Source organism: Epinephelus fuscoguttatus, linkage group LG12, assembly GCF_011397635.1.
Source record: "Epinephelus fuscoguttatus linkage group LG12, E.fuscoguttatus.final_Chr_v1".
NCBI classification, from domain to species: domain Eukaryota; kingdom Metazoa; phylum Chordata; class Actinopteri; order Perciformes; family Serranidae; genus Epinephelus; species Epinephelus fuscoguttatus.
The window spans coordinates 32,175,667-32,202,791 of NC_064763.1; the positions used below are offsets into that span (position 1 = coordinate 32,175,667).

The window sequence follows — 27,125 nt, forward strand, 5'->3', positions numbered from 1 at the left end:
GACCTTAGAGAGTTGGATTATACTTTTAGGAAAGTAACTGCAGCGTCTGCTTCCAAAATACACAATTCAGTCCTTAGCCTACTGTACAATGTTAGATTCTTCAAGTCAAATCAAGGACAAACAGGTTAAACAAACAGCTTTTATCCAAAACAACAGCTGCACTGTGAGAATATGCGTAAGTGCAATACAAGGGATCTGTGCAGCAGGCTAAATGCCCTGCATGTGTGTTTTGCAGTGTTTTGCAAGTGTAATATTTATTACTGTTTTACTTTTCCTCTTTATTTCATAGTTTGTTGTTGATTTCATAAGCTCCTTTTACTTTATTTGCACTGAGGAGGTTGCATTCAATGTTATTGAACAATGTACAAGGACAATAAAGACATACTATCTTCTATCTGTTCTATCAAAATATGCAGTATTACTGAGACTGAAAACCCACCATTTCTTCTTCTACTGTAACCATTCAATAACCAAAATACTGTCATAACGTAAAATTGTTAATGGGATTCAGAAATAAATACAAACATTTGGGAAGGAACTAGTCCAACCCCACAAAAATTTTGCATTATAAATGTAATTTCATAATAATGAGTTAATTGTTAATCTTTAATTCATATTATATTAGAAGATACTGCGCATATGTATTCTACATTTATTGAAATTAATTTATGTAATTTAAGAAATAAATAAGGGACATTGAGGCAGACGGTCCAGAAGGAGGCAGTAATGAGACGTTCAGAATCACGTTAAGACTCCAACTGTCGTAAAACCGCAGAGGAAGACGGCAGTCTGACGTCATCACGCACAACGTGTAGCACTGAGGCAACATGGCTCTGAATGGAGGTATGTGAACTTAGGAGCATATAAGCAAGCTAACTCTGACATTTCTCTTATTCGCCTGTGCTGTTGATAATGGACTATTTCCTCGTACACTTAGGAGTTGGTTTTCGTGTGTTATTTTATTTTTACGTGGATTTGTCATCACCACCGTGGAGATAAGCGTTAGCTGACGTTAGCCCGGATGACTTGCTAGCTAGCTTATCATCATTTCCTAGCAGAGCACTGCGGCAAAACACGTTTTATAACATAACAACGGGAAAAGGTGGTAAACAAATATAGTAATAAGTGTTAAAGTCTCGTGATAACTAAATAATAAAATGGGCAAAGTGCTAACATAGATACGTGAACACGGTACAGAAGTGCAGGGGGCTGTTTATATGTGTCATCTAAACTGAGTTTTAGAGGATAACTGTGCAGGGTAATGTTTGTGTAAGTGCAATACAGTTAAATTAAATGGGCACTCTGTTACTGACCCCAGATGACGAGGACTTTGAGTGGGAGCCTCCAACAGAGGCAGAGATGAAGGTGATCCAAGCTCGCAGGGAGCGACAAGACAAAATCAGCAAGCTGATGGGAGACTACCTGCTCAAAGGATACAAGATGCTGGGAGAGTCCTGTGACGTGTGTGGGGTGAGTTCAGTGGACTTTTATGCTGGGATTGCGGAAATATCATAGAAAGGAGGGAGTGGCTTAAGGTGTGTGTTGAAATATTTGTTTTGTGTTTTCAGACGATTCTTCTCCAGGACAAACAGCACAAAAACTACTGTGTCTCATGTCAGGAGCTGGACTCTGATGTTGACAAGGACAACCCAGGTAATATGCACACTCAAGTTTAATGCACATGGGTAATCAATAAAGCAGCTGTCACAGGAGCTGTCTCTCCTGTGTCTTCTGTTTCATCCTGACACCTTGAGCCTTTTGTAAATGCTATTTGTGCTTGTCCCCATGTCTCCCTTCCTACCATGTCTCCCTTTCTGTTAGCTCTGAATGCGCAGGCAGCATTATCCCAAGTGAGAGAGAGACAGCTTGCAGCCCAGTCCCCTGCACTGTCCCAGACCCCTGAACTCAACGGAGGCCCCAGCTCCAGTCAGGCAGGTGCATCAGTTCCTCAGCCCAGACCGGAGCACTGTGAGGGGGCTGCTGCAGGGGGAAGAGCTCTCCTGCCTCCGTCTGCTGTCCCTTCTACTCCACCTACTGCCCCCACCCCAGTTCTGCCACCTACCCGCCCCACAGTTAGTCCACAGAGCGCTGCCCTCCAACCTGTGTTGCATGAAGCTGAGGAAGCTGTTCTAACCAAACTTCGCTGGGCCACTAACCAGCTACAGAGTTCAGCCTCCCTGGAGTCAAGTATCCAGCTCTGCAGCCTCATCACCAGCTGTGCCAACTCGCTGCGCAGCCTCAAGGACCTCAGCCAGTGACCATCATGGAAAAGGTTACAACCCTAGATTAATGGGAAAACTGTTTCTACTTGCCTCTGTCCTGGAATATTGACTCTGGTTTGCTGCTTTGCAGCATCTGTCGTAGACTGAATCCTTGCATAAAGCTGAATTCAAAACTGGTCAGGAAATGCACTTGAAATAGGATTAAAATGAAAAGTTTGCAAGTTGCTATTGAGTTAACATACATATATGGCTGTCGGAAATATGTTGCATTGTTTCATAATATGTTTAAGGACAAATATTTGAACCTTTGACAGTTTTTGTCAGTTTGTAAGTTATGATGTAATGATAAGAACGGAACATTTCTAAATGCACATTCATCATTGGTATGAATTTAAAAACACCTGCCCATTAAAACATTTAAAAATATGATTTGATCTACATTCTACAGTAAAAGACTGCTGATGTATTTAGCTGATTGGCTTTGGTTAATCCAAAATGGCCACCACACTGACACATGGGAAAAAGAAAACATCCCTTTTCTGATTTGTTTTTGATTCATAGTATCTAAAATGGTGCAAATGAGAAAATTCAAATAAAAGCTAAAACCTTATAGGTTTGCCTGCACAAGCAAGAGTGCCTGTGCTAAAATACAATACACTAGTCTGTAAGTTACCAGTTAAGATGTGGTCTGTTGGTATATTGTTAACACCAGTCCTCTGATCAGAGGTGCATTTTTCTATTTACTGTTCAGTCTGACATTCAGATGGATTTCTTTTGTCTCTGACTCTCCGTTGATGCAAAGATTGTCATTGTGTGCCGGCAGTAAGGTTTTTATTGTAAATATATTTGATACATGATGGTGACGATGGTCATGTGATTCAGTGATGCTCAGATGAGAGGGGGGCAACATTCAGGAGTCAAACTCATAACTCTTTATTCGTTAAAACCATCTAGAGCAAATAAAGTTTGCACTGTCCATCGATAGGCAGCACTTCATGTTAGATAAAAGCAGCTTCAGTGTTGTTCAAGGCAGTTAGAGTTTTCTAATTATGCACCTGAATAAAGTTTTGCCTGTTCAGGAGTTCTGCAGTTTGTTTCTTTCCACAAGAGGGCGCCAAATGCAAAACGCAATATTAGCGTTTTCAGTACCATTAAACATGTAAAGTGCATTTATGTTTAAGAATTGTTGCGTGCATTACATCTGCTGCCATTTTATGCATCTTTGTTTAAACATAAGTCGCCACTATCGTCAGGCATGTTTATTTATTTATTGTTTCTTTACTGTTGTTAAGTTATTCATCTTCCAGTCCAGCCAATCATGGCTTTGTTTAGGATGTCAGAGTGGTTTGGCTGTAAATTGCATCTCAGCAGTGATCCAGATGAATCAAACAGCCACAGACAGCCTCCCTTTACCACAGACTGTAGCGGGGCGTGGCGCGGTCACCGCCAGGCGGAGCCGGGGGGCTGTCTGTGTCGGTGAACTCTACACAAAGGAGAGGAAACACAACAAAGCCAGGAAGCGTGACAACTGGGAATTCACTCTTTCTCCTGCAGCCTGCTCACATCCACAAAGCAGGGATGTACTGACTCACTGTTGCCTGTGAAAACCTGTGTCCAAGAGTCGCGACACCGCTGTTGCTGCTGCTGGAGAGAACAAAATAGCACCTCTGGGTGATGGTGAGACAGCATTAGACTGTATGCATATTTGAAGTGTGGTGTTGCGTCTCTTGTTGAATCAGCTGTGCAGCGTTAGGATGAACGGGAGTCGGTGCTGCGCGGCGGATTGTCCGGTGGGTGGTGTCTCGTCTGTGGAGGGGCTGCCGCCGCTGCCCAGAGGCCTGAGCGGCATCCTGAACTCCAGCGGCGGGTCGTGGCGGGACATCGAGAAGGTGCACAGCAAGAGAGCGCGCATCCAGGCCGACATCAGCAGGGGCGGCGGGGACGCGGTGCGCGGTCACGGCAAACCTGGAGGACTGGACGCTGCTCTGGCTCTGCTGCGAAAAGAGATGGTAAGGTGGCCTAAGAATATCCTTCCTTTATCTATATAACGGTATGTCTTAAAAGCATTAAAATTGCAATGTTCTGTTCAAGGAAAACCTGTTTTATAATTTCTGAGTTGGACAAAATAATCCACAAAAGACATTAAAGTTTGGGTCATTGGATAAAGTTTTCTCAGTTGTCATAGTGATGGCTTTGCTTGAGATTAGATTATTTTGTCAAGCTACTTTTCAAGGTGAGAAATGAACTCCCACACTCAATGCCCTCCTTCTTTGGTGGCATGAGCACATATGCTGTGTTTCTGTGCAACAGGTCGGTCTGCGTCAGCTCGACATGTCCCTGCTGTGCCAGCTGTGGTCCCTCCACGAGGCCATCCAGGAGTACAAGGGCTCCTCGCTTCTGTCTTCGCTCAGTGCCGATAATGGATCCTCAGAGGAGGAGGAGGATGAAGATGAGGAGGAGACAGGCATTCTCTCACAGTCCCCGCCTTCCTCGTCCTTGTCTCTGCCTCCACCCAGCAGCAACTCCAGGGACCAGTGGATTAAAGACTCCTTTCATATTCCCTGATGAGGATATTGTATATGCACACACACACACACACACACACGCTCCATGCACTATGTGTGTGCTGTTTTCTCTAAGTTAATGCCTTCATATTTACACAGGTTTTTATGCCATGCTTTCTTTGTCCAGATTGTTTTTCTGGCTGTGGTCCAACCAAATGACAGAAAATCAGTTGCTCTGCAATACAGCTGGTGACTGGCTGTTCATTAGCTCCTAATCCTGCACTACTATAGTGTCAAATTTCCCACTAATTGTGTATCTGCAGCAAGAAGAAGGGCAAGTAATAGAGAAAAGAATCACGACAGACCAGTGAGATCACATATTATCGGCTTTTTGCTCTTCATTGCATACTCCTCATGCGACTACATGCTCCTTGCTTGTCACTACATTTGAGCTGGGTGCAGTCGGTCTGGGAATTATCGTACGATCAGGTCTGATTCCACTTTTGATACATCTAATGTTAATGTTAGTGGATTCCTGATCATTCCAGACTTTGCAGGATCCCGTTCTGTAAATTCCTGAGACCTTAAAGTCCCAATTTCCTCAAATGAGTACTTTCTAATAACAGTGTCTTAGCTTGTTAATGTTTGTTACTGTTGGTAACAATTGGTCAAATGTGTTGCCATATCAAACAAGTTTCAATCATAACATTTGATCAGGTTTTGTATCATGACCACTTTTGTGTTGGGATCAGCTGCAGACTGACTTGGCAGAGATGGCTGCCATCTTGTTTTTACATGGATGAGTGTATTGCACTCTTTCTACCACTAGATGGCACAAAAAAAGTGTCCATGAACGAAGACAACAGGTCTAAGTTAAGCTAGTCTGAGTAGGCGGAAGTTCACTGCATAGATCAGCCTCTCATTGGGCGGAACGAGCCACCCGCTGAAGTCCCGCCCTACCACCTTCAGTTGTGTAGCAGTTTTCAACACGTCCTTTACTGACTTTTGCGGTGTTTGATCTTGCAGGGATGTAGCCATTTTTCTGCCATGGTTCGCATCCTGTAGGTGATATTTTTGTGGGCGTGTTAGACCAAAACCTGTTTCCCCCTGGCAATATTTTTGCAAGTGCACCGTTGCTGTGGCACCGCCCAGAACGATTGTGATTGGTTGAAAGAAATACAAGCAGCCGGGACGTTTTTTTCTCCAATCTTAAAGTGAGACTTGGCCCAGCGGTCTGGTGAGCGAGACTAAAGTTAAGCAGAGTGAAGTATAATGTGCAGCAAACCCAGGATGTCCTCATATGAGGACACAGGGTCTCAGGAGGATATCAGAGGGGTTTTTGCCATTTAGTGTCTTTGAAGATCAGACATGTTGTCAATCAATAATCTGTATTCTCTTTACAGTAATTGAGTGAGCATCTGACAGTATACTAATTTTTCTGACCCAGATTTGAGGAGGACTTATTTTGAGATTCATGTTAAGCTTGTCATTCTGTAAAACAGAGACATCTCTTAATCTCTGCAACCTGACATTTCCTATTGAATTACAAGCTACTTGTGCACAGTCACTTCTGTAGCTCAGCTGCCTTCTAACCTTTACGTTTTACATTCTACGTGGTGGTGCTGCTCATAATCCTGATCTTTTTTTCAGTATTATCTGTAGATAGTGTTCAAATGAAGCCAAATCCATAATGCAATATTAATTAGTCACAGTGGATTTTCCAACTTTGAATCACTGCTTTTTTTAAGACCAAACTTTCATAACTATGCAGCGCATACGACTATCAAACTCTGTGTTGAGGAAGCGAAGTGGTACAGTCTGCCCAGTGGACACAGTTAAATACTCTTGTATTAAATCACTTATCTCACTACATGTACTTTAGTTTTCTAGACAGTCATTAAAGTGACTCATTTTGTATCTATATCTTAAAATAAAACCACAGTGCACACCACAGTCCTGTAAGTTGTATCTGTATTTGAATTAAAAGATACTCCCAGGTTGATGTTGCAACATGTGACCAACAGGGGACACACTGTCTCCAACTGAGAAAGAGGGAGCTCCTGCAGACCTGCCTCCTCTGAGCTCACGCTGACAGCGACAGAGTGGGGAAAACCATTTGCTGTGGGGAGAGCAGGGACGAAGGGGAGTGATGTCTGAGCAGACAGTCTCATGCTGTTCTCTATTTATAATCAACATATGTTGTGGTTATTGTTAGCGTTTGTGTGCCTGTCTGTCTCTCACAGGCTAAGTGACTGTTTAACTGTGTGTGTTCATCTCTTTATCACCATGCATGTCTTCTCACCTGTTAGTTATTTGTGTCTCTTCAGTTTTTCTCCTGTCTTTCTCTGTCTCTCTTTGTCTTTTTGTTGTCCATCTGTTAGCTATTGCTGTTATTGATACATCACATAGTTACTGTAAGTGCTGTTAGCGCACTACAGTGAGAGCTGGGAAGGACCATAAGGTTAACTTAAGTTGTCGACACTTTAAAGGAACAGTATCTTAAGTGAGGTTGTATGAGGTGGTTATCTGTAGACAGTATAATACCTACAGTAGATGATGGCCAGCACGCCCTGAGTTTGGAGAAGCAGACAGGAGTACCTCAATGGGAACTAAGCAAGGAACTCTACAGTTTAATTCCACCTAGGAAATATTACCAAAATTAAATCAGCTGTGTTTTTCCTGACCTAGAAAAGCTTATTCATGCTTTTGTATTCTCGCGCCTTGACTGCTGTAACACATTGTTTACGTGCCTCAGTAAATCGTCAGTAGCTTTGCTTCAACTCGTACAAAATACTGCAGCTTGTATTTTAACTGGAACAAATCATAAGTCACATATCACCCCAATTCTCGCCTCCCCCTGTTGGTTGCCAGTTTACTTCAGATTCTTTTAATAACTTTTAAAGCTCAACATGGTTTAGCCCCCAGTTATATAGCTGAGCTTCTGACTACCTGTGCTCCAAGTCATGACCTGAGATCCTCAAGCCTACTGTCGCTAATCATTGATAATAAAGTCCCAATGTTCTCAAACGAGTACATCGTAATTAACAGTGTCTTAGCTTGTTACTGTTGCTAGTATCAACCATAAAATTTGATCAGGTTTTGTATCTTGTCCACTTCTGTGTCTGGATCGGTTGCAGACTGACTTGGCAGCGATGGCGGCCATCTTGTTTCTACATGGATGAGTGTATTGTGCTTTTGCTGCCACTATATGGCACAAAAGTGTCCATGAACAAGGACAACAGGTCTAAGTTAAGCAGAATGAAGTGTAGTGTGCGGCAAACCCAGAATGTCTTCATATAAGTACGCAGGGTCCCAGGAGGATATCACAGAGTATTTTTTGCCATTTAGGGTGTACTCCGCCTCTCGCCCAATGGCAGCTGGGATAGGCTCCAGCCCCCCTGCAACTCTCAAGAGGATAAGCGGTTAGAAAATGGATGGATGGAGAGTGTCTTTGAAGAACAGTCAATAATCTGTATTCTCTTTATAGTAATTCTGTGAGCATCTGACACGGTACTATACTTGCCAGTCATCCCTGCATCGAGGGTGGTAACTAAAGGTGACCGGGCTCTTGTCATCAAGGTCTAGAAGCTCTGGAATTCTTTTCCTGACAGGATTAGGCTGGCTAGCTCATTACCCATTTTTAAATCATTGCTTAAAACATTTTTTTTAATTGGAAAGCTTTCCCTTTTAATGCATGATTTGTAATTTCTTTCTTTCTCCTCCCCGTTTTATCTCCTTTTATTTTATTTTCTACCACTGTACACACTATTTTTTCTCAGATCTTAACTTTTTTTTTTAACATTGCATTGTTATTGTCGTCTTATTTTCATGCACTATGTGAAGCACTTTGTAACCTTCTTTAGATAAGTGCTATACAAATAAAATTATTATTATTATGATTAATTTAATGCTATATTTAGAAAAATGTAACCACTTTACTGTGCTGTCAGGCAGCCCTTTCCAAAGGGGAACTGAAGAAGTTATATTGCTCTCTTTAAAGCAACCAGACTCCATTGGTAATAACCATAATTTTACCTCATTGAAAACTGGAGCTGCTGGTCTACCACTGGCTTTGAAGACAGTGGTATAACTGCTTCAGTTCCCCATCGGAAAGGGCTGCTTCTCCATCATCTACTGCAGGTAACACACTGACTATAGATAAGCACCTCATACAGCCCACTTCAAATCAATCTGAACTATTCTTTTAATGTTACAATACAAAGGTCTGTGTTAGATTACAATCATATATATATATGCAGTCGTACAGTGTTCAGGTCTGTTTACAAGGAGGTATGCTGTATACAGGAAGCTATACATGCTGTATGTACCTGGAGTAATAACGCACCTCTGAATATTGGACCCACAGTGTAATATTAGACCAACTCTGAGTCATGAGAGAGTTGTTCCCCCTGCTGCTGCGCCACACTCCTCCACCCCAGCTGCCTCTGTCCATCCATCCATCCCTGTTCCCCCACCTAAAAATACACTCCTGCTCTCACTGAGGAAAATCCCTGTGCCTTGACCTAGCTTGAAAACACACACACATGCACACACTCGCACACACAGTGACTGGCCCTCTCCTTGGAAACTATTCCTCTCTAGTTAACTGGATGAAACACACATTTCTGGAAGCCACTGGGTGACGCAACTGAAGCTCAGGAAGTGACTTGAGTTCTAACTATGAGCTCAGTTTAACAAAACAATGTGTTGTATGTATTTCATGCTGAAGCACTGGGGCTTATATGAGAGCTTGCACGGTTATGCGGCTGCAGGAGACCTGGGTGTGCAGAGCTGATTAAGTGAAATGGTCAGATAAGCCTGTTCCAGTGACACAGACAGTCAGGATCAAAGTCTACAGGTATGGCTGAAGACTGTCACCTCAGTGGCTTCACACAGACCCAGCCAGATAAAGACCTTTGCATACTGCTGCATCACCAGTAGACTCTCTTTGCATATCCTGTCTCTCTCTCTCTTTCTGTGTCTCTGTCTCTGCCTGTCTGTCTGCTACAGGCAGTACAGTCAATGAAGGAAGGAGGGAGGGTGAACTCGAGGCAGGCGGACATATATTATAACAAGGCTTGACTAAGCGGTGTTGTCTCCATGTGGATCACTGCCAGACACAGAGAGACAAGTTGTCAATGAGGAGCTGCTGCAGTTGTTTGGTTGAAACTTTAGCTGGAGTTCATATCAGGCGGTTTCAGGCTGAATGACAGCGAGCAGGGCGGAATCGGTTCCTCTTTGCTTCTGGTTTAATTCCCAGCTCTGTGCTCGGTACATGGCGACGTTTGTGAGCGTGATTCAACTTATTTCCAATGAGCGCAAGTCGCAACTTGTGTGAAGTTCATCATCATCATCATCATCATCAGGGGCAGCAGCGGCAGGAGCAGCAGCAGAATAAGGAGAGGACCTTTTAAGGAGCTGAGTTGGATTATTGTTGCGCAGCAGAGGAGTTTTTCTTTCCCCCGTTGTAGTTTTATTTCCACCACCAGAGGAAGTTATGACTTCGGTATGGAAGAGACTGCAGCGAGTCGGTAAAAAGGCTTCAAAGTTTCAGTTTGTTGCCTCCTACCAGGAACTGGTGTTGGAGTGTACAAAGAAATGGTGAGTTCAGAGATAAAGTTACACGTAGACTTTGCTGTCATGTCCCATATGAAGGTGTTTTCACTGTTTGACGTGTAAATAACTCCCTAACTGACCTGTTTAGTGTGTTATTGGCGACTGTAAGACTCCATTGTGACCATGCTCATGTTGCGGGTCTTTTCCGCTACACAGAGGATGATGAGGGCGTCCCTCATGTACGCTGTGTGGAGTGATAGTGGGTTCGATCCCCAACCCCGCCTATCAACAGGGTCTGTGTGTTACAGAGAGGCAGTAATAATCAGTAAACAGACAATCATTTTCTTTAGACTTCTATTATATTAGAATAATTTGATATTAAAATCAATATTTGTGTAAAGACATTATCTGTAAAAGACTATGCGTTATTGGCAGACATGTAACTAATATGATACTGAACAATCTGCTTAGTATGGAAGCTCATATATGTCAGTGTGATGAAAAAAAAAGATCCTGTTAGTCATTTTACTGAAAAACTTTCTCAAAAATAATAAGTCAGTGTCTCTAAATAATGACTCAGTATCTTAAATAGTGAGTTAGTGTCTCAAGATAATGTAGGTTGTCTCAAAATGATTAGAAATGATACTAAGTCATCATTTTGAGAAATTTTGTCGTTATCTGGAGACACTACATCACTATTTTTGACTAAAATAAGTCATAATTTTAAGAACGTTTCTCATTATTTTTGAGAAGGTTTCTTATTATTTGATACTAACTCATTAATTTATATACAAAGTCACTATTTTGAGATAAAAAAAAGTAATCACTTAGAGTTTCTCATTTTTTGAGACACTACATTGCTATTTTTTAGATAAATGAGTCTCCATTTCAAGAAAGTTTCTCATTATTTTTGAGAAAGTTTGTTATCATTTGATACCAACTCATTATTTTTATATACAAAGTCACTATTTTGACATAAATCAGACTTTATGTGGAGAAAGTTTCTCATTATTTTGAGAAAGTTTCTTATTATTTGATAGTAACCTATTAATTTTATATCTAAAGTCACTATTTTGAGATAAACAAGTCGTTATGTCAAGAAAGTTTCTCATTATTCAGAGATGCTCAGTCATTATTTTGAGAAGTCACTATTTTTAGATGAATGAGTCATTATTTTAAGAAAGTTTTTCATTATTTTAAAATACTAAGTCATTATTTTCAGAACGTTTCTTAAAATTCATAGATACTACGTCTTTTTTGAGATACAAAGTTTCTGTTTTTGAGATAAATGAGTCATTATTTTAAGAAAGTTTCTCGTTATTGTGAGATACTATGTCACAATTTCGAGATAAGTTATTATTTCAGGAAGTTTGTCTTTATTTTGAAACACTAACTCATCATTTTTAAAAATTGTTTCACATTAGTTTTAGATACTAAGTCTTTTTTTGAGAAACTAAGTCACTATTTTGAGATAAATAAGTCATTATTTTAGGAAAGTTTTTCATTATTCTGATGTACTAATTTATTAGTACCTATGTTTATCTACCTATCTATGTTTCTCAATAGTTTTAGATACTATGTCCTTTTTGAGATACTGAGTCATTATTTTAAGAAAGTCTCTAATAGTATGAGATACTAAGTCACTATTCTGAGATAAATATGTCACTATTTTAAAACAGATTCTCGTTACAATGACTTAAAGGTTCTTTTTTTCTTCATCAGTCTGGCACAAATGGACTTCCACAGTATAATCAGTGTCTTGCTGGTGTTTTATGATCATTGCCATTCCTTATTTAATTTGAAAATGTACACAAATGCAGGCAATCAGACCAAGTGCCTGTGCTGCATTTTAGATTCAGTTTTAAGTTCAATATTAATCATTTATCACTATACTCATCTCAATGTTATTTCATTTCAAAGATGCAGTCAAATTACTTTACAGCGCTCAAGCTCTGTAGGGCTTTCCCCTCTTGTGCAATTTCCTGTTGTACAAAACATTTGGGAGGTGGCCAGGTGATGCAGTGTGGAGCATTATTCTGCTCTGACACAACACTGACAACACTGAACGGAAAAAATAAATAACAAGTTTTAGGGAGTCATATCTCCACCATTAAATCTTCCATTCTTGATTTCTTCTGGGCTCTATTCATCTTGGAAGTCTTCAACATATAAATTACAGTATTCTCTGACACGAGCACAGATGTTTCTTCAGTATCTTTAAACTTTTGCCTTCACCTTTTTATCTGTCCAGGTTACATCAAAGTTTGGAATAATTGTGTAAGTGCCCTTACAGCAGCACGATAAGAAACACAGACTGAGGGCTCTTGTCAGTAAAGTTTCAGAGTTTGATCAGCAGCAGCGTGTTGTCTGGACACAGAGAAGGGAAGGGACAGAGTGATTTAGAAAGAGTGACAACTCCCACATGTGATGAAATCAGAGTTTATAAGCCTTTTACCACTGTACTGCTCAAACAGGGAGGTAAAAGTCAGGACTCAGAGAGAACGAGGACAGGAGGAAGTGAGGAAAGACTGGAGATAATCAGTCATATTACCTTAGGCATGTGTTGCTGTTGAAACGTAGTTCTCATGTGATTAAACTCTGTATTCGGGGTCAAAGGTTACTGACACTTAAAGATCACATCAAACATCAGAGGCAAGAAAGCTTGGCCACAAGGGGGGTTGGAAATGTCTCAAAAGTTACGTGTATGTTTGCTTGAGTTTGTGCTGTGAGTCTAATTCAGAGCTATGATTTGAGACCCTTGGATTTCATAGAGACTGTCACCAACACAAATCTGTTACATGCACATGTTGAATTTGAATTTCCGAGATGATTGGCAACTGTAACTCCACTGTTAACATTGCAACTATAATGATGTATTCCTAATGTATTGATTAAATATTTAAAGCTATAATCAATATATAATAACGTATCATATGACAGAATTTCAATATGTTATTTCCATGGCCTAGGAAAGTTCACGTATAAAGTCTGGAGCTGCTCCATAGACAATGAATGGGAGAATGTTTGTTGTCTTTTTTATATGTAAATGAGCTTTATTCTACTGTAATGTCTTCAAATCTGAAACAGAAAATGTACCTATACACTTAGAACATTCCCCTGGTTGCTCTCAGTGTCATCTGCAACATCTTTCCCAATTCATTGCCCCAGACTTTACACCCTATGACATCACAAGTTTAAGTTGTAGCCCTCTAGTTTTGGATTTGGGAGAGAGGCGTTCAAGTTTACTCATATTTTTGGGCTGTCTTACATCATAGGAATAATAACATGTTTGCATTTTTATAAATGGATGTAGTTCCCTTTTATAACCCACTGCACATTACCTGCTCAGCACCAGACAGCAGACAGACAGAGTGTCGGTAGAGACCAAAAGCAGCTAAAAGAGAGAGAATATTGGCCTTTACATTCATCAGGTGGTCACAAACTCAACTCCAAATGAACAATAACGTTGCTCCATAACTGCTGGATTTGTATATAAGCAACTATTTGCTAAAAAGTTTGCCTTAGCAACCAACCTGTTTCCACTGTCAAAAAAAGACCTAGCTGCTGGAAGCACAAGATATTCTCCGTCATAACTGGATAAAGGAAATAAAAATACAGAGGGGCCAAAGATAAGATGGCGCGGCAGTTTGTACATGACAACAGTCAGAAAATAATTACGAGATGTTGACAGTATGGTGACACAGACATAATTAAGGACTTAGTAACAGGCTATATTTACAGTAACATGAGGAATGTTTAATGTGACACAAACATGACAAAATTTCCCTGTCTGTATGGGATCAGCTCTGTTTTTACAGTAATATCACAAACACTAAATGCTGTTTAAATCTTCAGCATTTCAACATGCATGGGTGGCATGTTTCAGTTTAGTCTGCAGTGGAGTATAACCATTGTCTGCTGAGTGACAAAACACCAGCCACGGTTACAGTAATTACACGTTACTTAACCGAATCACACCCCTAATGCTGGCCTGTGTAAAACACATTGTTACTGAGCTCACTGGTTAAGAGGTGTGTTTGTGTCTTTGTGTTTGGGATCAGACTTTCTTGTTTTGTGTTTGTGCTGTTCTTTTCTTCTTCCTCTTCTCTCCCCTGCGTTTCCCTCTCTCTGTGCCCGTCCGGCTATTTCTGATGCCACTCCTGACCCCCTAACACACATACCACATAAACAGATGTACACACACCCTCTTGGCTATACTTAAACACTGATACACTGCAACTTGAGACATTATATTCAGTATCTATAAACTAATGCTATTAATAACTTAAAGAACATGGTTGTAAAGCGTGAGGTTTGAAGCGTGCTTGTTATTATGCACCAGTATGTGATTTAGGGTCTGTGTGTTCTCTTGCAAAGGGGGTTCCTACTTCCTGTGAAAAGGCACGCCTCACATTCACAGAGACTCAGGTCACGTGATTCCAGTTTCACTTCCTGTGGCGCAGAGGACCGAGAAAACACAATGGAAACGCACACTCATATATAAAAAGACATTCTTGAAGCCTAATTACAGATAAGCAGCTGCATGAATACACACACAGGCTGAACACACATTCATAGATTTATCAGTGTGATCACAGCCGTCTGCATTAACACTCACACCCAAGCGCACACACCTACACGCACACATCAGTGCCTTGTCTTTGACTCAGAGGCATTTTTATCCTGCTGTGTCTCACAGGACCTTCTATTAGATCTTATGTTGTCTCATTTGTTTAATATCCACTTTGTTTGGAGACATCATGGCATAATTCAAACATTTATTGTTCTGTAGAGTTACTAATGTTGATAAAATGGTTTTCAGACTCTGCAGACTTTTCCTTTAAAGTTGTGTCCTCTTTGCAGAAGAGCAGTTTGTGTCATCAGTAATATTGCACGCGGCGAGACGTCATTCTGTGTTTTGATCTGTGTTTTGTGTGTGTCTATAGGCAACCAGACAAGCTGAGAGTGGTGTGGACCAGGAGGAACAGGCGCATGTGCTCCAAGGTGAAACCACTGAAACACCTCAAACACACACACACACACACACACACACACACACACACACACACTGTCTCAAATGGTGGAAAGTAACTAAGTACATTTATTCAAGTACAATTTGAGGTACTTCTTCTTATTTATACTTATTTTAAAGCTTTAGTTGCTTTTCACATTCAGAAGTCATCATCATTGGCCCCAAATCTCCTCTCAAGTCCACCCAAAACTTCTCCCTCTCCATCGAGGACTCCACTGTGCTCACCTCCCCCCATCTCTGTAACCTTGGTGTCATCTTCGATCAAACCCTCTCCTTTGACCAACATATCAAACACATCACCAAAACAACCTTCTTCCATCTTAGAAACATCACCCACCTCCGTCCATCCCAACTCTCAAGGATCTACAATATATCCATAATTCAGCTGCTCGTCTTCTCATTACCCCCATCCTTCATAACCTCCACTGGCTCCCCATCCCCCAGTGTATCCACCCCCCTAACTGTCTGAGCTCCTCCACCAGCACACTCCCTTCCACAATCTCAGGTCATTTACCTTTTTTATAACCATGCAATCGTGGTTTAATTCACAACAATGACAAACAATGCCGAGGCTCAGGGCAAACACTGTCGTCACCTGGCTGACTGTCACCAGTGAATGCAAGTCAGGGAGACGTGCATGACGCTCAGCGGGGCATTCAGTGTGTGAATAATCATCTGGCTTTGACACGGGGAATCAACATGGGAGTGGCAAGGTCTCATGCAGTCTTGCAGAACTGAAACTTGAATGTAAAATTGATATAAAATTGAAAATGACATTTTTACTTTCACGTCTAATGGAGTATTTCCACACAGTGGTATTGCTACTTTTACTGAAGTAAAATATCTGAGTACTTCTTCCTCCTCTAACAGTCTCTCTAATGTTGTTTGTCATACAGCTCCACAGTTGGCAGCCTGGAATCAAGAACCCCTACAGGGGCATGGTGGTGTGGCCTGTTCCAGAGAACATCGACATCTCTGTTACACTCTTCAAGGTACCAAAGCCAGAATACACTGTTTACACTATACACTTGCAAACAGCTGAAATGAATGAGTGGAGAAAAGTAAACAAGCACCTTTCATACGGGGCGGGAAAAGTCACTGGAAGAACGATGCTGCCCAGTTCAGAGTACTTTATTAATTCCAAAAGCAAACTGCAGCATTACAGCAGCCAATGAATCAGCGCAAATTTTATTGTTTGTTCTTGTGTCTTTAGGAGGCCACTGCCGAGGAGTTTGAGGACAAAGAGTGGACCTTTGTCATTGAGGGTGTAAGTATCTCTTGATTACTCCTCCTCTTCCTTTCAGTATTTAAATGGACATGATTCAAAATACTTAATTGTGTTTGTATCTGTTGGTCATGTATAGGAGAACAAGGGGCATCGTAAGGTGCTGGCGTCAGCAGACATCAACCTGAAGCGGTTTGCAAGTCCGACGCCAACCCAGACTGACCTGACGCTCCAGCTGAAGCCGCTGTCTGTCAAAGTGGTGGAAGCGACGCTCAAGCTGTCACTGTCCTGTGTCTTTGTTCGAGAGGGGAAAGCCACGTGAGTTATTTTGTTTCCTCTGCTGCTACTTACTAAATTAAAGTCACTAAGTTTTATATATATATATAAATATATATATATATTGATTTACACTTGTTGCAAGTAATAAATGTAGCAACCACATTTTATACATATTATTTATTATAATGAGTGTTTCCTGTTTGTTTGGACATCATGACAGATCACTAAGTGATGATGGTGTGATAAATACTCGCTCTTGTGTCTTTGTCCCTCAGTGATGAAGACATGCAGAGTCTGGCCAGCCTCATGAGCGTCAAACCCACAGATATTGGCAACCTGGACGACTTCAATGAGAGCGATGAAGAGGAGGACAAGAAGTCTGGCACTGCTACAGGTAGACAGACTCACACAAACACTGCTTCTTCTCTCTGATCTTCACTGTGAAGTTTCCTCTGACATTACTTCCCCTCTGCCTTCTTATTCCTCTCTTATTCCTGTGACTCCTTCTGCTTCACTCTTTTTCCTTTTCTGGCCGCGTCAGTCGTTCCACACACTCTAACCCGCCCGAATCGCCCTGCCCCCCCTCCACCTGACAAGCGAGACTCCGCTGGACCCACTTTCCCAGCCTCAGGTAGTTTCCTCTTTCCCTGTCTTTCACCCACTGCTGCTGTTTGTTTCTCCTGCCAGAGAGGAGGAGGTGTGAGCAGGAGCTTTCTCCCCTCCTCTGTGTTATTGGGAGGCTCAGTTTATATAACAGTATCTCACACATTCATGCCATTTGTTCTGCATGCCACAAATTTCTCATCCAGACATTAAACGGGAATGAGAATCATGTGATTAAGCGGAGTATATTTGGAGACATGAAAAGCTTCAGCTGCAACATGGCACATAGAGGGCGTTGTGTTCAGAGAGACGTTACTATAACAAGTATTAAAAAAGTGTAACAGCACCACATATCACCGTGGCTGTGTCTTATTGTAGAATGAATGAAATTACATGTTCATCGTCCTTTCAGAGTGTTATTGCTGCATTTACTGTACATCTTTGTGGTGTATCTCTTAGATTGTACAACAGTAGCAGAGCAACAAAATGCTAATATTTAAAAAGAATACACAAAGAGAGCAGGAAATGCTAAAAATAAAATGTACGGCCTAGTTATCGCAACATGCACCAGTGGTGGAAGAAGTATGCAGGTCATTTAGAAGTAACTGTAAAACAATGCACAAAACATACTCTGTTGCAAGTAAAAGTCTTGCATTCAAAATTTTACTTTTGAAGTTAAAGTACATCAGTATTAATATTCAAACAGTACAATACGATATACGATACGATACAATACGATACAGTATACTTTGTCCCCATAGAGAAATTTGTCTTGGACTCAGTAGCTGCACAAGTACTGCTGCCTTACAGTAATAGTCCATAAGAAATACACATTGTACTACTCAAGTATCAAAAATAAAACTACTCGTTACGCAGATTGTCCCTTTTTTCATACTGTCCAATGTATAACAGGATTATTATCTCCGATGTATTAATGTGAGCAACATTTTTGTTGTTGCTGGTCAAGATGTTTATAAAATGCTGAGGAGTTTAAGCTGCAAAAATCACCACTCTTTCCTAAAAGCCGAATTTTCATATTCTAGAATAAGCAATTATGTCCATAAACAAGGCAAATTAAGGCAGGTGTCAGCACTATTCACTTATTAAAAGTTGATTTTAGAAAATTTTGAAATTACTTAATTTGCATGAGAATAGGTTGACATATTTGTCCCGACATTTTCACACTTTTATGCTAAAAAAAAATCTAAATTTTAGACTGTAACTACTTGATAAAAGGAGTTTCACTGATAATGATTCCTGCTGTAAAAACTGTGTACGTTTTGTATTCTGCAAAATATGCAAACTAACCAGTAAATATAGCTGTCAGATACATTAAGTAAAATATAACATACAATATTTCCCTCTGAAATGTGGGGCAGTAGAAGAATAAAGCAGTAGAAAATGGAAATACTCAAGTAAAATACATGTTCTTCAAAACTGCAGTGAAGTACAGTACTCAAGTAAATGTAGTGATATGCATGCATTTACACTTGAAATGTATTACAGGCTGCAAGTCAGATTGTCAACTGTCATTAACGCCTAATTGGAGAAATAAATCACGGTGCATTTCATTTTCATTCTCAGTTCATGACCTCTTCCTTCTGTCTTTTTCATCATTTCTCTGTCTGCAAAAACCTACTTCCACTGATCCATCCATCCATCCATTCATCCAGCCGGTGGGCGTGATGGCATCAACTCCCGCCCTCCTCTACCTATTGCTCCTCGTCCCTCGCCCCGTCGCAGCCGACACCCCTTCACCACCGCCCCTGTGCAGTCAGAGATCCAACCTTCCCCCTCCCCTCAGCCCTCACCCAGATCCAAGCATAAAAAATCTGCCAACCCTCTTCTCCCTGAGGCTCCTGCTTCCTCTGACCTGTTACCTAAACCTCCGAGCTCCCAGTTTACAGCACCTACTCCCTCAATTCAGAATGCCCCTTCTGATGTATCTGCCAAATCCTCCAATGCTTCCCAAAACATTTCTCCTTCCCTTCCTCCTCCTCTGTCTCCCATATGCTCTGAATCTTTGCCCACTTCACCTGCAGCCTCAGAGGAGCCGTCTTTAGCAGCGCCCTCTATTCCCCTGAATGCTTCTTCAGATACCCCCTCTAAACTGCTCTCTAAGCCACCCAGTGCCCCTGAAACAGGCATCACCTCATTTCCACCCAAACTTCCCTCTCCTGCATTGTCATCACCCCAGGATATCATAACACCACCCTCTACGTCTCCACAAAAGTCCTCTCTCACTGTATCCACCACTCTCACCCATAAGACCATCTCCACCGCCTCCCATCTCCCCCCATCCAAATCCTCCTCTCCCCTAAATCCCACCCTGTCCTCTGAGCCTCCATCCGCTCACCCTCCATTCACCCGGACTCTCTCTCAGCCACCCTCTCTGCCCAGAATCTTCCAGTCAGGCTCAGGAAAAGGTATCAGCAGGCTGGCTGGCAGACAGGCATGCTGCATGCTTTCCACTAACTGATTCCTTTTGTGTGATGGTCCAGTTTGACCTCGTGTTTCACATGATTTAGAGTCATGCCTGTGTTATTTCATGGAGTCAGAAACAGCATACTAATTATGTACAGTATGATGTGTTCTGAGGAAGATCAGTTTGTCATGCTATCAGAGTTTAGATCAGAGTTCAAGGAACAGCTCAACCCCAGATCAAATCAGACTGGTGCAGTTTCATGTAGGAGCTACTTTTTTCTACCAATCTGCACCCACCAACGGAATCACTGTGCAGAAGGAAGTGCGCCTCTATTTATGGGAGAGGGGTGTGTGCTTGTGACAGGGTGAAATGTAAACATTAATGGCACCCCTGTGGCCTGAGATGTAACGCAATCTAATAGCCTCTCATCCACGAGTAGATGCACGATTCCTTCTGTGCGGTGATACATTTGGCAGGATGAAACTGCTCACAACAAGATCTGTGGATTATCCTGAGTAACCAGGTCACGATTTCTGGAAAGAGACATTGCTGTTGAGTTTTTCTAATGTATTTTTAGCGCTTTTAGCACCACAAGCTAGTTCAGTTATATTTGAGAGAACTCAAATACTCGGCAACTCACACCAAAATAATCTGGACTGATAAACAACACTACAGGTGAGAGGAAAAATATGTATTTGATTCTGGACTGAACTTCCCCTTTAAACATCTTAATGTGTAGTCAGTGCTGCAGTGCCTCTGGCAACATGAACAAAGGAAAGTTTTGTGGCCACTTGAGTTGTGCTAATTTAGTATCAGCTTGTTTTGGTGTTAGTTTGTTTGTCCATATTTTGCCTTTTTACTTTTGAACTCAGTCAGTTTGATGCTGCAGACCTGTTTGAGTGGTTTTACTGTCACTGGAGTAGCTGTTACAAAGTTCAAAGGCCAGTTAGTCCTCTGGGATTGCCACAGTTTTGAATCGTGTTAATGAAATCCATGTTTCTTGTGAATTAAAACCTGTCTACTCACACACCCAGGAGGCAGGGAAAACATTCAGTGAAGGTATATTTGAAGATTTAGATCATAGCATCATCTGATCCAAAAGCTTTAAATGTATCTACACCCACCCCGTCACCTGTTAGCAATAATACGAATATTTCTAATAAACATAACCTTAGCATAGTCTAGCCAAAATTCATTATTCAAAATATCCATGACAATTATATGTACTTAAATAATACTAAAACATTGAAGATAAAACTGTGCTTAACTGCCTCTTACAAAACCCGTATTTTTCTGTGAGAATGAATTACAGAACAACCTTTTTGGAAGTATTGAACATTAAGAAAATTAAATATTGAATTTAGACTCCTTAATGATATTATAGTAATTGCATTTTGGTTACTCTGACACCACTAATCACTGTTGAGACTGCAGCAGACTCATGTTTGTTCCTGACAGCTATCAATCACTTCTGTAATACAATAAGCAAAATGCATGATATAAAAAAACATGCTGTTCCTCTTTCACTCTTTGCCTTTCATTGACTTTACATCTGTTTCTCTTTATTCCTCTTTTGTTCATCACTCCTCTGTCTTCCCTCCTTTTATCTCCTCAGTTCCTGTTTCACATCAACGGCGCCCCCCAGAGGCTCAAACAGCAGATGCTCTGACTTCAGTTTCTGGTCTGTCGTTAGAATAAAGATAGAGATGTAAATTTAAAAATCTCTTCATCTCATCTCTGTTTCCTTATCATGTCTTTTATCCTCTGTCCTCTCTACTAGGCCGTTCTCACATTTTCAGACCTCAGCTTGTCAAGTCAATCGCCCGCCCCTCCTCTCCCTCTCCTTTTGCCGCTGATGCCCCCCCTCTTGATTTGACACCTCCTCTCCCCAAATCTCTCCCCTCTATCTCAGAGTCTGATAACCACTGTGAAAAATATGGTAACTCCTCTTATTCTCTTGGTCATCTCTCGCTATCATTTCACTCGCTCCTTTAAATGTGCTTCATCTGATCTCTCCTTTTTCCCTCTCCACCTCACCTTTCCCGTCCTTCCTCAGTGCTTCCTGCAGGTGCGCAGGAGGCATGGTTGACATCTGGTAGTGACATCACTCCTGTCCCTCTGCTGAGCAGTCCTGACCTTGATGCCCTCTGTGACCCTGTGGCTCCAGCACTTACTGCTTCCCTTCCACGTTCCTCACCCCCTCGCTCCTCTTCTCTTTCCACCTCTGTTTTATTCTCCTCTCCTCACGCTAAGCTCGCTGTTTCTCCCTCTGCACCTCCTGCTCTAATCAGCTCCTGTCAGTCAGGTACACTGATGTTTAAAAATGTGTAGTTTGTAGGCAGTTTTTAACAATTTAAACACACTCCCCTTTCTTTCTCATAGTGCAAACTTCATAGTCTGTCTTCACTTTTGCTCTTCATAGGCTCGACGTTCCCCCAGGTAGACAAGGAAGCAACTCCGAGCCCTGTGAGCCGAGACAACGGTTCTCCTCATAACAACCAGGCAGGGGCCAACATCAGCACAGCCAAGGATTCAAAGGCGGCCGTCACAGAAAACAAAGCTGAACCAGCAAGGATCAGGTGAGGTCATGGGATGGAATCACATGAGTGTTTAAATTTAGATTGCTTGGTTTGGATCCTTGGACATGTTGTGTGAAGAGAGAATGTGTCAGCCGACCATAGGGCTCGAGAGGCGTCATAAAGACTGGTGGCAGAAACATAGACACAGACTCAAGCAAAGAGAGCACATCTTTACACTTTGAGATGGGCTGCCTGCTTGAAATTGCATGACTGATTTAAAGAACAGTTTGGAAAAGATGCTTATTCGCTTTTAGATTAGAACGTCAATTCCGCTCTCATGTCCATCTAGTAGCTATACAACCAGGAGAATGTTGGCTTAGCATAAGCATGGAAAACAGTGGGAAACAGCTAGCCTAGCTCTGTCCACAGGTAACAAATCCACCAACCAGCACCTCTAAAGCTCACTGATTAACATGATATATTTTGTTCATAGGTCCAGTGTGTAGGATTTAGGGGGATATATTGGCAGAAATGAAATATAATAAGTATGTTTTCATAATCACTTGAAAATAAGAATTGTTGTGTTTTTGTTACCTTAGAATGAGCTGTTTATATCTACATAGGGATTGGGTTCTTATTTATGGACATTACCATGTTGCACTACCATGTTTCTATAGTATCCCAGAATGGACAAACCAAACACTGGCTGTAGATGGGGCCATTCGCGTTTTTGCGTTTTCATGTTGGCCACCGTAATTATCAGCCCCTCCACCACAAGAGGCATCAGAAAAACTGCTTTATTCACTGTTTTTACCGGTCTAAAACACCTGGTCCATTTATTTTGGAGAGGAAGAGACCTCTGTGGATAATTCGGCTTACGTTCAAAAACTCCTGAACAATGAACACTGAGGGAATCCTAACCATGAGAAGTTTCATCTGGTTATAATCTGTAATCATCACTGGTAGATGCCACTAAATCCCCCTAAATCTTACACAGATCTCCTTTAATCTGTACAACAAATTATAGGAAGTGCATCCAGCCAAGAAATAGTCTTGCACATAACCACACAAAACATTATATGCTGCTGTTATTAGTGAGTCTTTATGCTAAGCTAAGCAAACTGACTGCTGGTGGTAGCAGTTAACAATCTGTTATCAATCTTCTCATCTAACTTTCAGCATGAAAGTGAATAAATGTGTTTCCCAAACTGTCAAACTATACCTTTAAGTTGCAGAGATGTACAGTATTTAACTCAGCACTCTCCAAACTGTTGATGTTACGGCTGTTTGGACATCATTGTATCTGTGAAGGTGTTTCAGAGTGCATCATAGACAGTTTTTCAATCCAATCCTGTTTTTCTTTTCTTTTACATTTTAGAGTTTGCATAACAGAGAACGCAGCAATTTGCAGTAACATAATAAGCAGTTAATCAGTCATTTAAATCCTTTAAAGCAACAACATTAAGCTGCTAAAAAGTACAAATCACAGACTGTGCTTAACTCTTAATATACCAAAAACCTACAAAAAACAAGCCAAAAATTATAAAAACACCCCAACTTGACCCAGCTGAGTGCTAACTGAGGCAAACCTGCTTCAGCTTGTTGACACACGTGTTGAGTAACACTTCATCCGAGTGTGTTGATCAAGAGATTTGCTGAACTCTTGCTGAAGGCCTCATGGTTGCTTTGTGCTTGATGTTCCCTGATGCTCATATGTGCTAACAGTTGTGTTAGCACATATTTGAGAGTGTTTTGTACCCTGCATCCTGTTGCACTGACCCTCCACTACACAACAGCTAGGTCTGTAGTCTGCACTGTGACCTGCCTGTTTCCACCCCTAATCACCTCCTGGCTCCTGCACGCTCAGCCTTGTGAAGCCTCACCCACTCACCTCTCGAGCCTGACCTCCAATATTTCTGTCCCCAGTCCTGCCCAGTCACGCTCAGAGCTGATAGTAGCCCCGCCCCCTCCATGGCCCTTCTCCTGTGAGAGCTCCACCCCTCAGCAGCCCTCCACCAATGTTGTGGCGGCGTTTATCACTCCTAAACAGCCAGTCGCTCAGATGGAAGTTGATTTGATAAAGCCGACCAATGAGTCGAGTCTTATTTGCGCCTTTAAGGCCGAAAAGCCGCCACTGGCAAAGCCTGAGCCTGAGCCTGACTTTGATGACATCGTCTTTGAGTCATTAAACCAGAGAGGAGAATCAGGGGGCTTATTTGTGGATGAGGATGACTCTAAGCGGGACACTATCAAAAGGTGTCCTCCAGGGTGAGTATTTGTATTTGCAGATAAAATCAAGATCCAGAATATAAAATAAAAGGTGTCAAAATTTGAAGTGATGGTGCTGATGATAAACACACACACATACACACACACACACACATATTTAGGATTAAGGAATATTGTTTATCTGTTCTGCAGTCTTGAACAGAAAACCAATGAAAAGGCCGGTGGAGAAAAGCCGTCGCTGACAGAGCAGTTAGAAGGAGCAGCGGCAGAGAAGGAGGTGATGATGAAGGCAGAGCAGGAGAAACAGAGGAAAAAGGAGGAGGAAAGGAGGAGGAAGGAGGAAGAGCAAAAAGTGATGCTCCAGAAGCAGGAAGAGAGGAGAAAACATGAGGAAGAGAGGAAGAGACTGTTAGAGGAGGAGAAGAAGAGGCTCTTGAAAGAGGAGGAGGAGGCCAAGAAGGAGAATGAGAGAAGGAAATCCGAGGAGGAGAGACTCTTGAAGGAGAGGAGGGACAAACAGGAGAAGCTGAGAGAGGAAGAGGAGAAGAGGAAGCAGGATGAGGAGGAGAGGAGGAAGAAAGAGCAGCAGAGGGGACTCCTGGAGGCCGAGGAGGAAAAGGAAAAACTAAGAAGGGAGGAAGAGAGGAGACTTGAGAGAGAGAAATTCTTGAGGAAAATGAAAGAGGAGGAGGAGAAAAGGATGGAGGAGAAGAGACTGTTTGAGGAGCAAAGAAGGAAGAGGGAGGAAGAGCAAAAGAGGCTCCTGGAGGAGGAAGAGAGGAGAAAGGCAGAGGAGAAACACTTGAAGGAAGAAAAAGAGAAGGAGCAACAGAAAATGAAAGGGGAGGAAGAGAGGAGAAGGAGGGAGGAAGAGGAGAAGAAACATCTTCAGGAGGAGGAGAGGAAGAAAAATGAGGCAGAGCAAGAGAGGAAGAGGAAGGAGGAGGAGGAGAGGAGGAAAGAGGAAGAGAGAAAGATAAAGGTGGCAGAGGAGGAAAGGAAGAAGAGGGAGGAGGAGAGGAGAGTCAAAGAGGCAGAGGAGAGAAGAAAGAAGGAAGAGGAAGAAAAGGCAAGAATACTCAAAGAGGAGAAGGAGAGGGAGGAGAGGAGGAGAAAAGCGGAGGAGAAAAGACTTGAAGAGGAGGAGGAGAGGAGGAAAGAGAAACTCTTGAAGGAGCAAAAAGAAAAGGAGAGACGGCTGCAAGAGGAGCAAAGAAGACAGGAGGAAGCAAAGAAAAAGGAGGAGGAAGACAGGAAAAAGAAGGAGGAGGAACAGAAGAAGAAACTTCTGCAAGAGGAAGAGGAGATGGAAAGAAGAAAGAAGAGGGAGGAGGAGGAAGACAAGAGGAGGAAGGAGGAGCGAGCAGCTCCGGTCTGCCGTCTGGAGGACAACAAGTCAGATGAGGACAAGCAGAAGATGAAAACTCGGGTTTCTCTTTCATCTTTGCCACCACTTCCTGCTCCCCACCTCCCTCCTCCGGACAAAACCAGCATTGCATCCGAACAGCTGCCCTCACAAATTCTCAGCCAATCACAAGACAGAAAGACGACGCCTCAGTCGGTCAATAAACCGAGCTCTGCCTCCAGTGAGCGGTGAGTTACACCACTGAAATAAAAGAGATGATTTCACTGTGGGTGTTGATTTTTTTTTTCTCTAAAATGGCTGACATATGCTTTCTTAATCAGCACATATAGGCTAATCAATCAATCAATCAATCACTTTAAATTCTATTGATTTAAAGATCAGTGTGTGTTTTTCACTCTGTATTTCCACACTAAAGGCATGGAGTTGGGCTGAATCACTCAACATTTCTATTCATGACATAGGGGTGTATTTATACTACTAATACTAAGTCTTGGTTTGGGTATTAATGCAGCATTGATGCGAAAACAAAATCAATTTTGGGCTCACGCGTGCTGCACTCTGCCTCTCTGCTGCTGCTGTGTGTGCACGCATATGTTCAGACAGAGATGCAACATTAGTTATACCATTTAAAGCTGTCTTGCATTTTAACACTAACAAAGACCACGGCAATAGAGTTATAGACTCCAATTAGTTTATAACGTATAATGGATGATGGGGATGAAGGTCAGGGGATATTGGATGAACAAATTAGGGTCATGGGATGCAGGGATGAGGGGATGTAGGGACAGGGAAGGAAGGAAGATGGGGGGAATGATGGGAGAAATTAGGGTCGCAGACAGGAGGAGGGTGGAATCTGATGGCGGTCTGGTGTTGGCTGGAGGGAGGAGGGCGCAGGGAAGTTGAGATAGAGTGCGGGAGTCGTCTCGTTGCCTGCTCTACTATGGATAGAGCCCCTTTATGATTACTGTATTTTGTGGAGAGAGAAAGAAAAAAGGGAGAAATAACAACAAAAATAAAAACAAAGAAAAGGGGAACTTGCGGGGGGATGGATGTGAGAACGGAGTCAAAGGGGAGGGAAAGTGCAGACATGGATGAGAAATAGGCGTGGTCTTTGTTCCTCACCTCATAAATCATGACACATTTAAGCTGCGTCTAATAATAAAAA

General features: G+C 42.0%; 3 protein-coding genes across 13 annotated transcripts in view; all 3 read left to right on the forward strand.

The window, feature by feature from the left end:
- The first annotated feature begins 782 nt into the window (after positions 1–782).
- Positions 783–3,303, forward strand: znrd2 (zinc ribbon domain containing 2). Its single transcript, XM_049592174.1, has 4 exons — positions 783–843; positions 1,319–1,470; positions 1,569–1,653; positions 1,822–3,303. Exons 1-4 carry the CDS (start codon positions 828–830, stop codon positions 2,256–2,258), a joined length of 690 nt encoding a protein of 229 aa, XP_049448131.1. The 5' UTR covers positions 783–827; the 3' UTR covers positions 2,259–3,303.
- Positions 3,304–3,439: 136 nt separating this feature from the next.
- fam89b (family with sequence similarity 89 member B) lies at positions 3,440–8,721 on the forward strand. The gene is made up of 2 exons (XM_049592175.1): positions 3,440–4,231; positions 4,533–8,721. Exons 1-2 carry the CDS (start codon positions 3,977–3,979, stop codon positions 4,785–4,787), a joined length of 510 nt encoding a protein of 169 aa, XP_049448132.1. The 5' UTR covers positions 3,440–3,976; the 3' UTR covers positions 4,788–8,721.
- Positions 8,722–8,968: 247 nt separating this feature from the next.
- The window catches only part of ehbp1l1b (EH domain binding protein 1-like 1b), a 36,114-nt gene continuing 17,957 nt past the window's right edge, over positions 8,969–27,125 (forward strand). For 5 of the 11 annotated variants that reach the window (XM_049591390.1, XM_049591391.1, XM_049591397.1 and 2 more), the window contains exons 1-14: positions 8,969–10,327; positions 15,229–15,286; positions 16,211–16,306; positions 16,528–16,581; positions 16,679–16,857; positions 17,094–17,212; positions 17,360–17,449; positions 19,095–19,847; positions 21,462–21,527; positions 21,627–21,785; positions 21,903–22,151; positions 22,269–22,425; positions 24,292–24,633; positions 24,787–26,187. In XM_049591390.1, coding sequence (XP_049447347.1) covers positions 10,224–10,327; positions 15,229–15,286; positions 16,211–16,306; positions 16,528–16,581; positions 16,679–16,857; positions 17,094–17,212; positions 17,360–17,449; positions 19,095–19,847; positions 21,462–21,527; positions 21,627–21,785; positions 21,903–22,151; positions 22,269–22,425; positions 24,292–24,633; positions 24,787–26,187 — 3,827 coding nt within the window. In that variant the 5' untranslated portion in view covers positions 8,969–10,223. The remainder of the gene's footprint in view (positions 10,328–15,228; positions 15,287–16,210; positions 16,307–16,527; positions 16,582–16,678; positions 16,858–17,093; positions 17,213–17,359; positions 17,450–19,094; positions 19,848–21,461; positions 21,528–21,626; positions 21,786–21,902; positions 22,152–22,268; positions 22,426–24,291; positions 24,634–24,786; positions 26,188–27,125) is intronic. The other 6 variants (XM_049591394.1, XM_049591401.1, XM_049591395.1 and 3 more) reach the window with 6 other exon arrangements.

What these genes read in the sequence shown, in the direction of transcription:
- fam89b (XM_049592175.1), top strand. Translation starts at nt 3,977, where the DNA reads ATGAACGGGAGTCGGTGCTGCGCGGCGGATTGTCCGGTGGGTGGTGTC. An exon ending in CTCTGCTGCGAAAAGAGATG is followed by an intron (nt 4,232 to 4,532) that starts GTAAGGTGGCCT and finishes TCTGTGCAACAG; the next exon opens with GTCGGTCTGCGTCAGCTCGA.
- znrd2 (XM_049592174.1), top strand. An exon ending in AGTCCTGTGACGTGTGTGGG is followed by an intron (nt 1,471 to 1,568) that starts GTGAGTTCAGTG and finishes TTGTGTTTTCAG; the next exon opens with ACGATTCTTCTCCAGGACAA. An exon ending in TGTTGACAAGGACAACCCAG is followed by an intron (nt 1,654 to 1,821) that starts GTAATATGCACA and finishes CCTTTCTGTTAG; the next exon opens with CTCTGAATGCGCAGGCAGCA.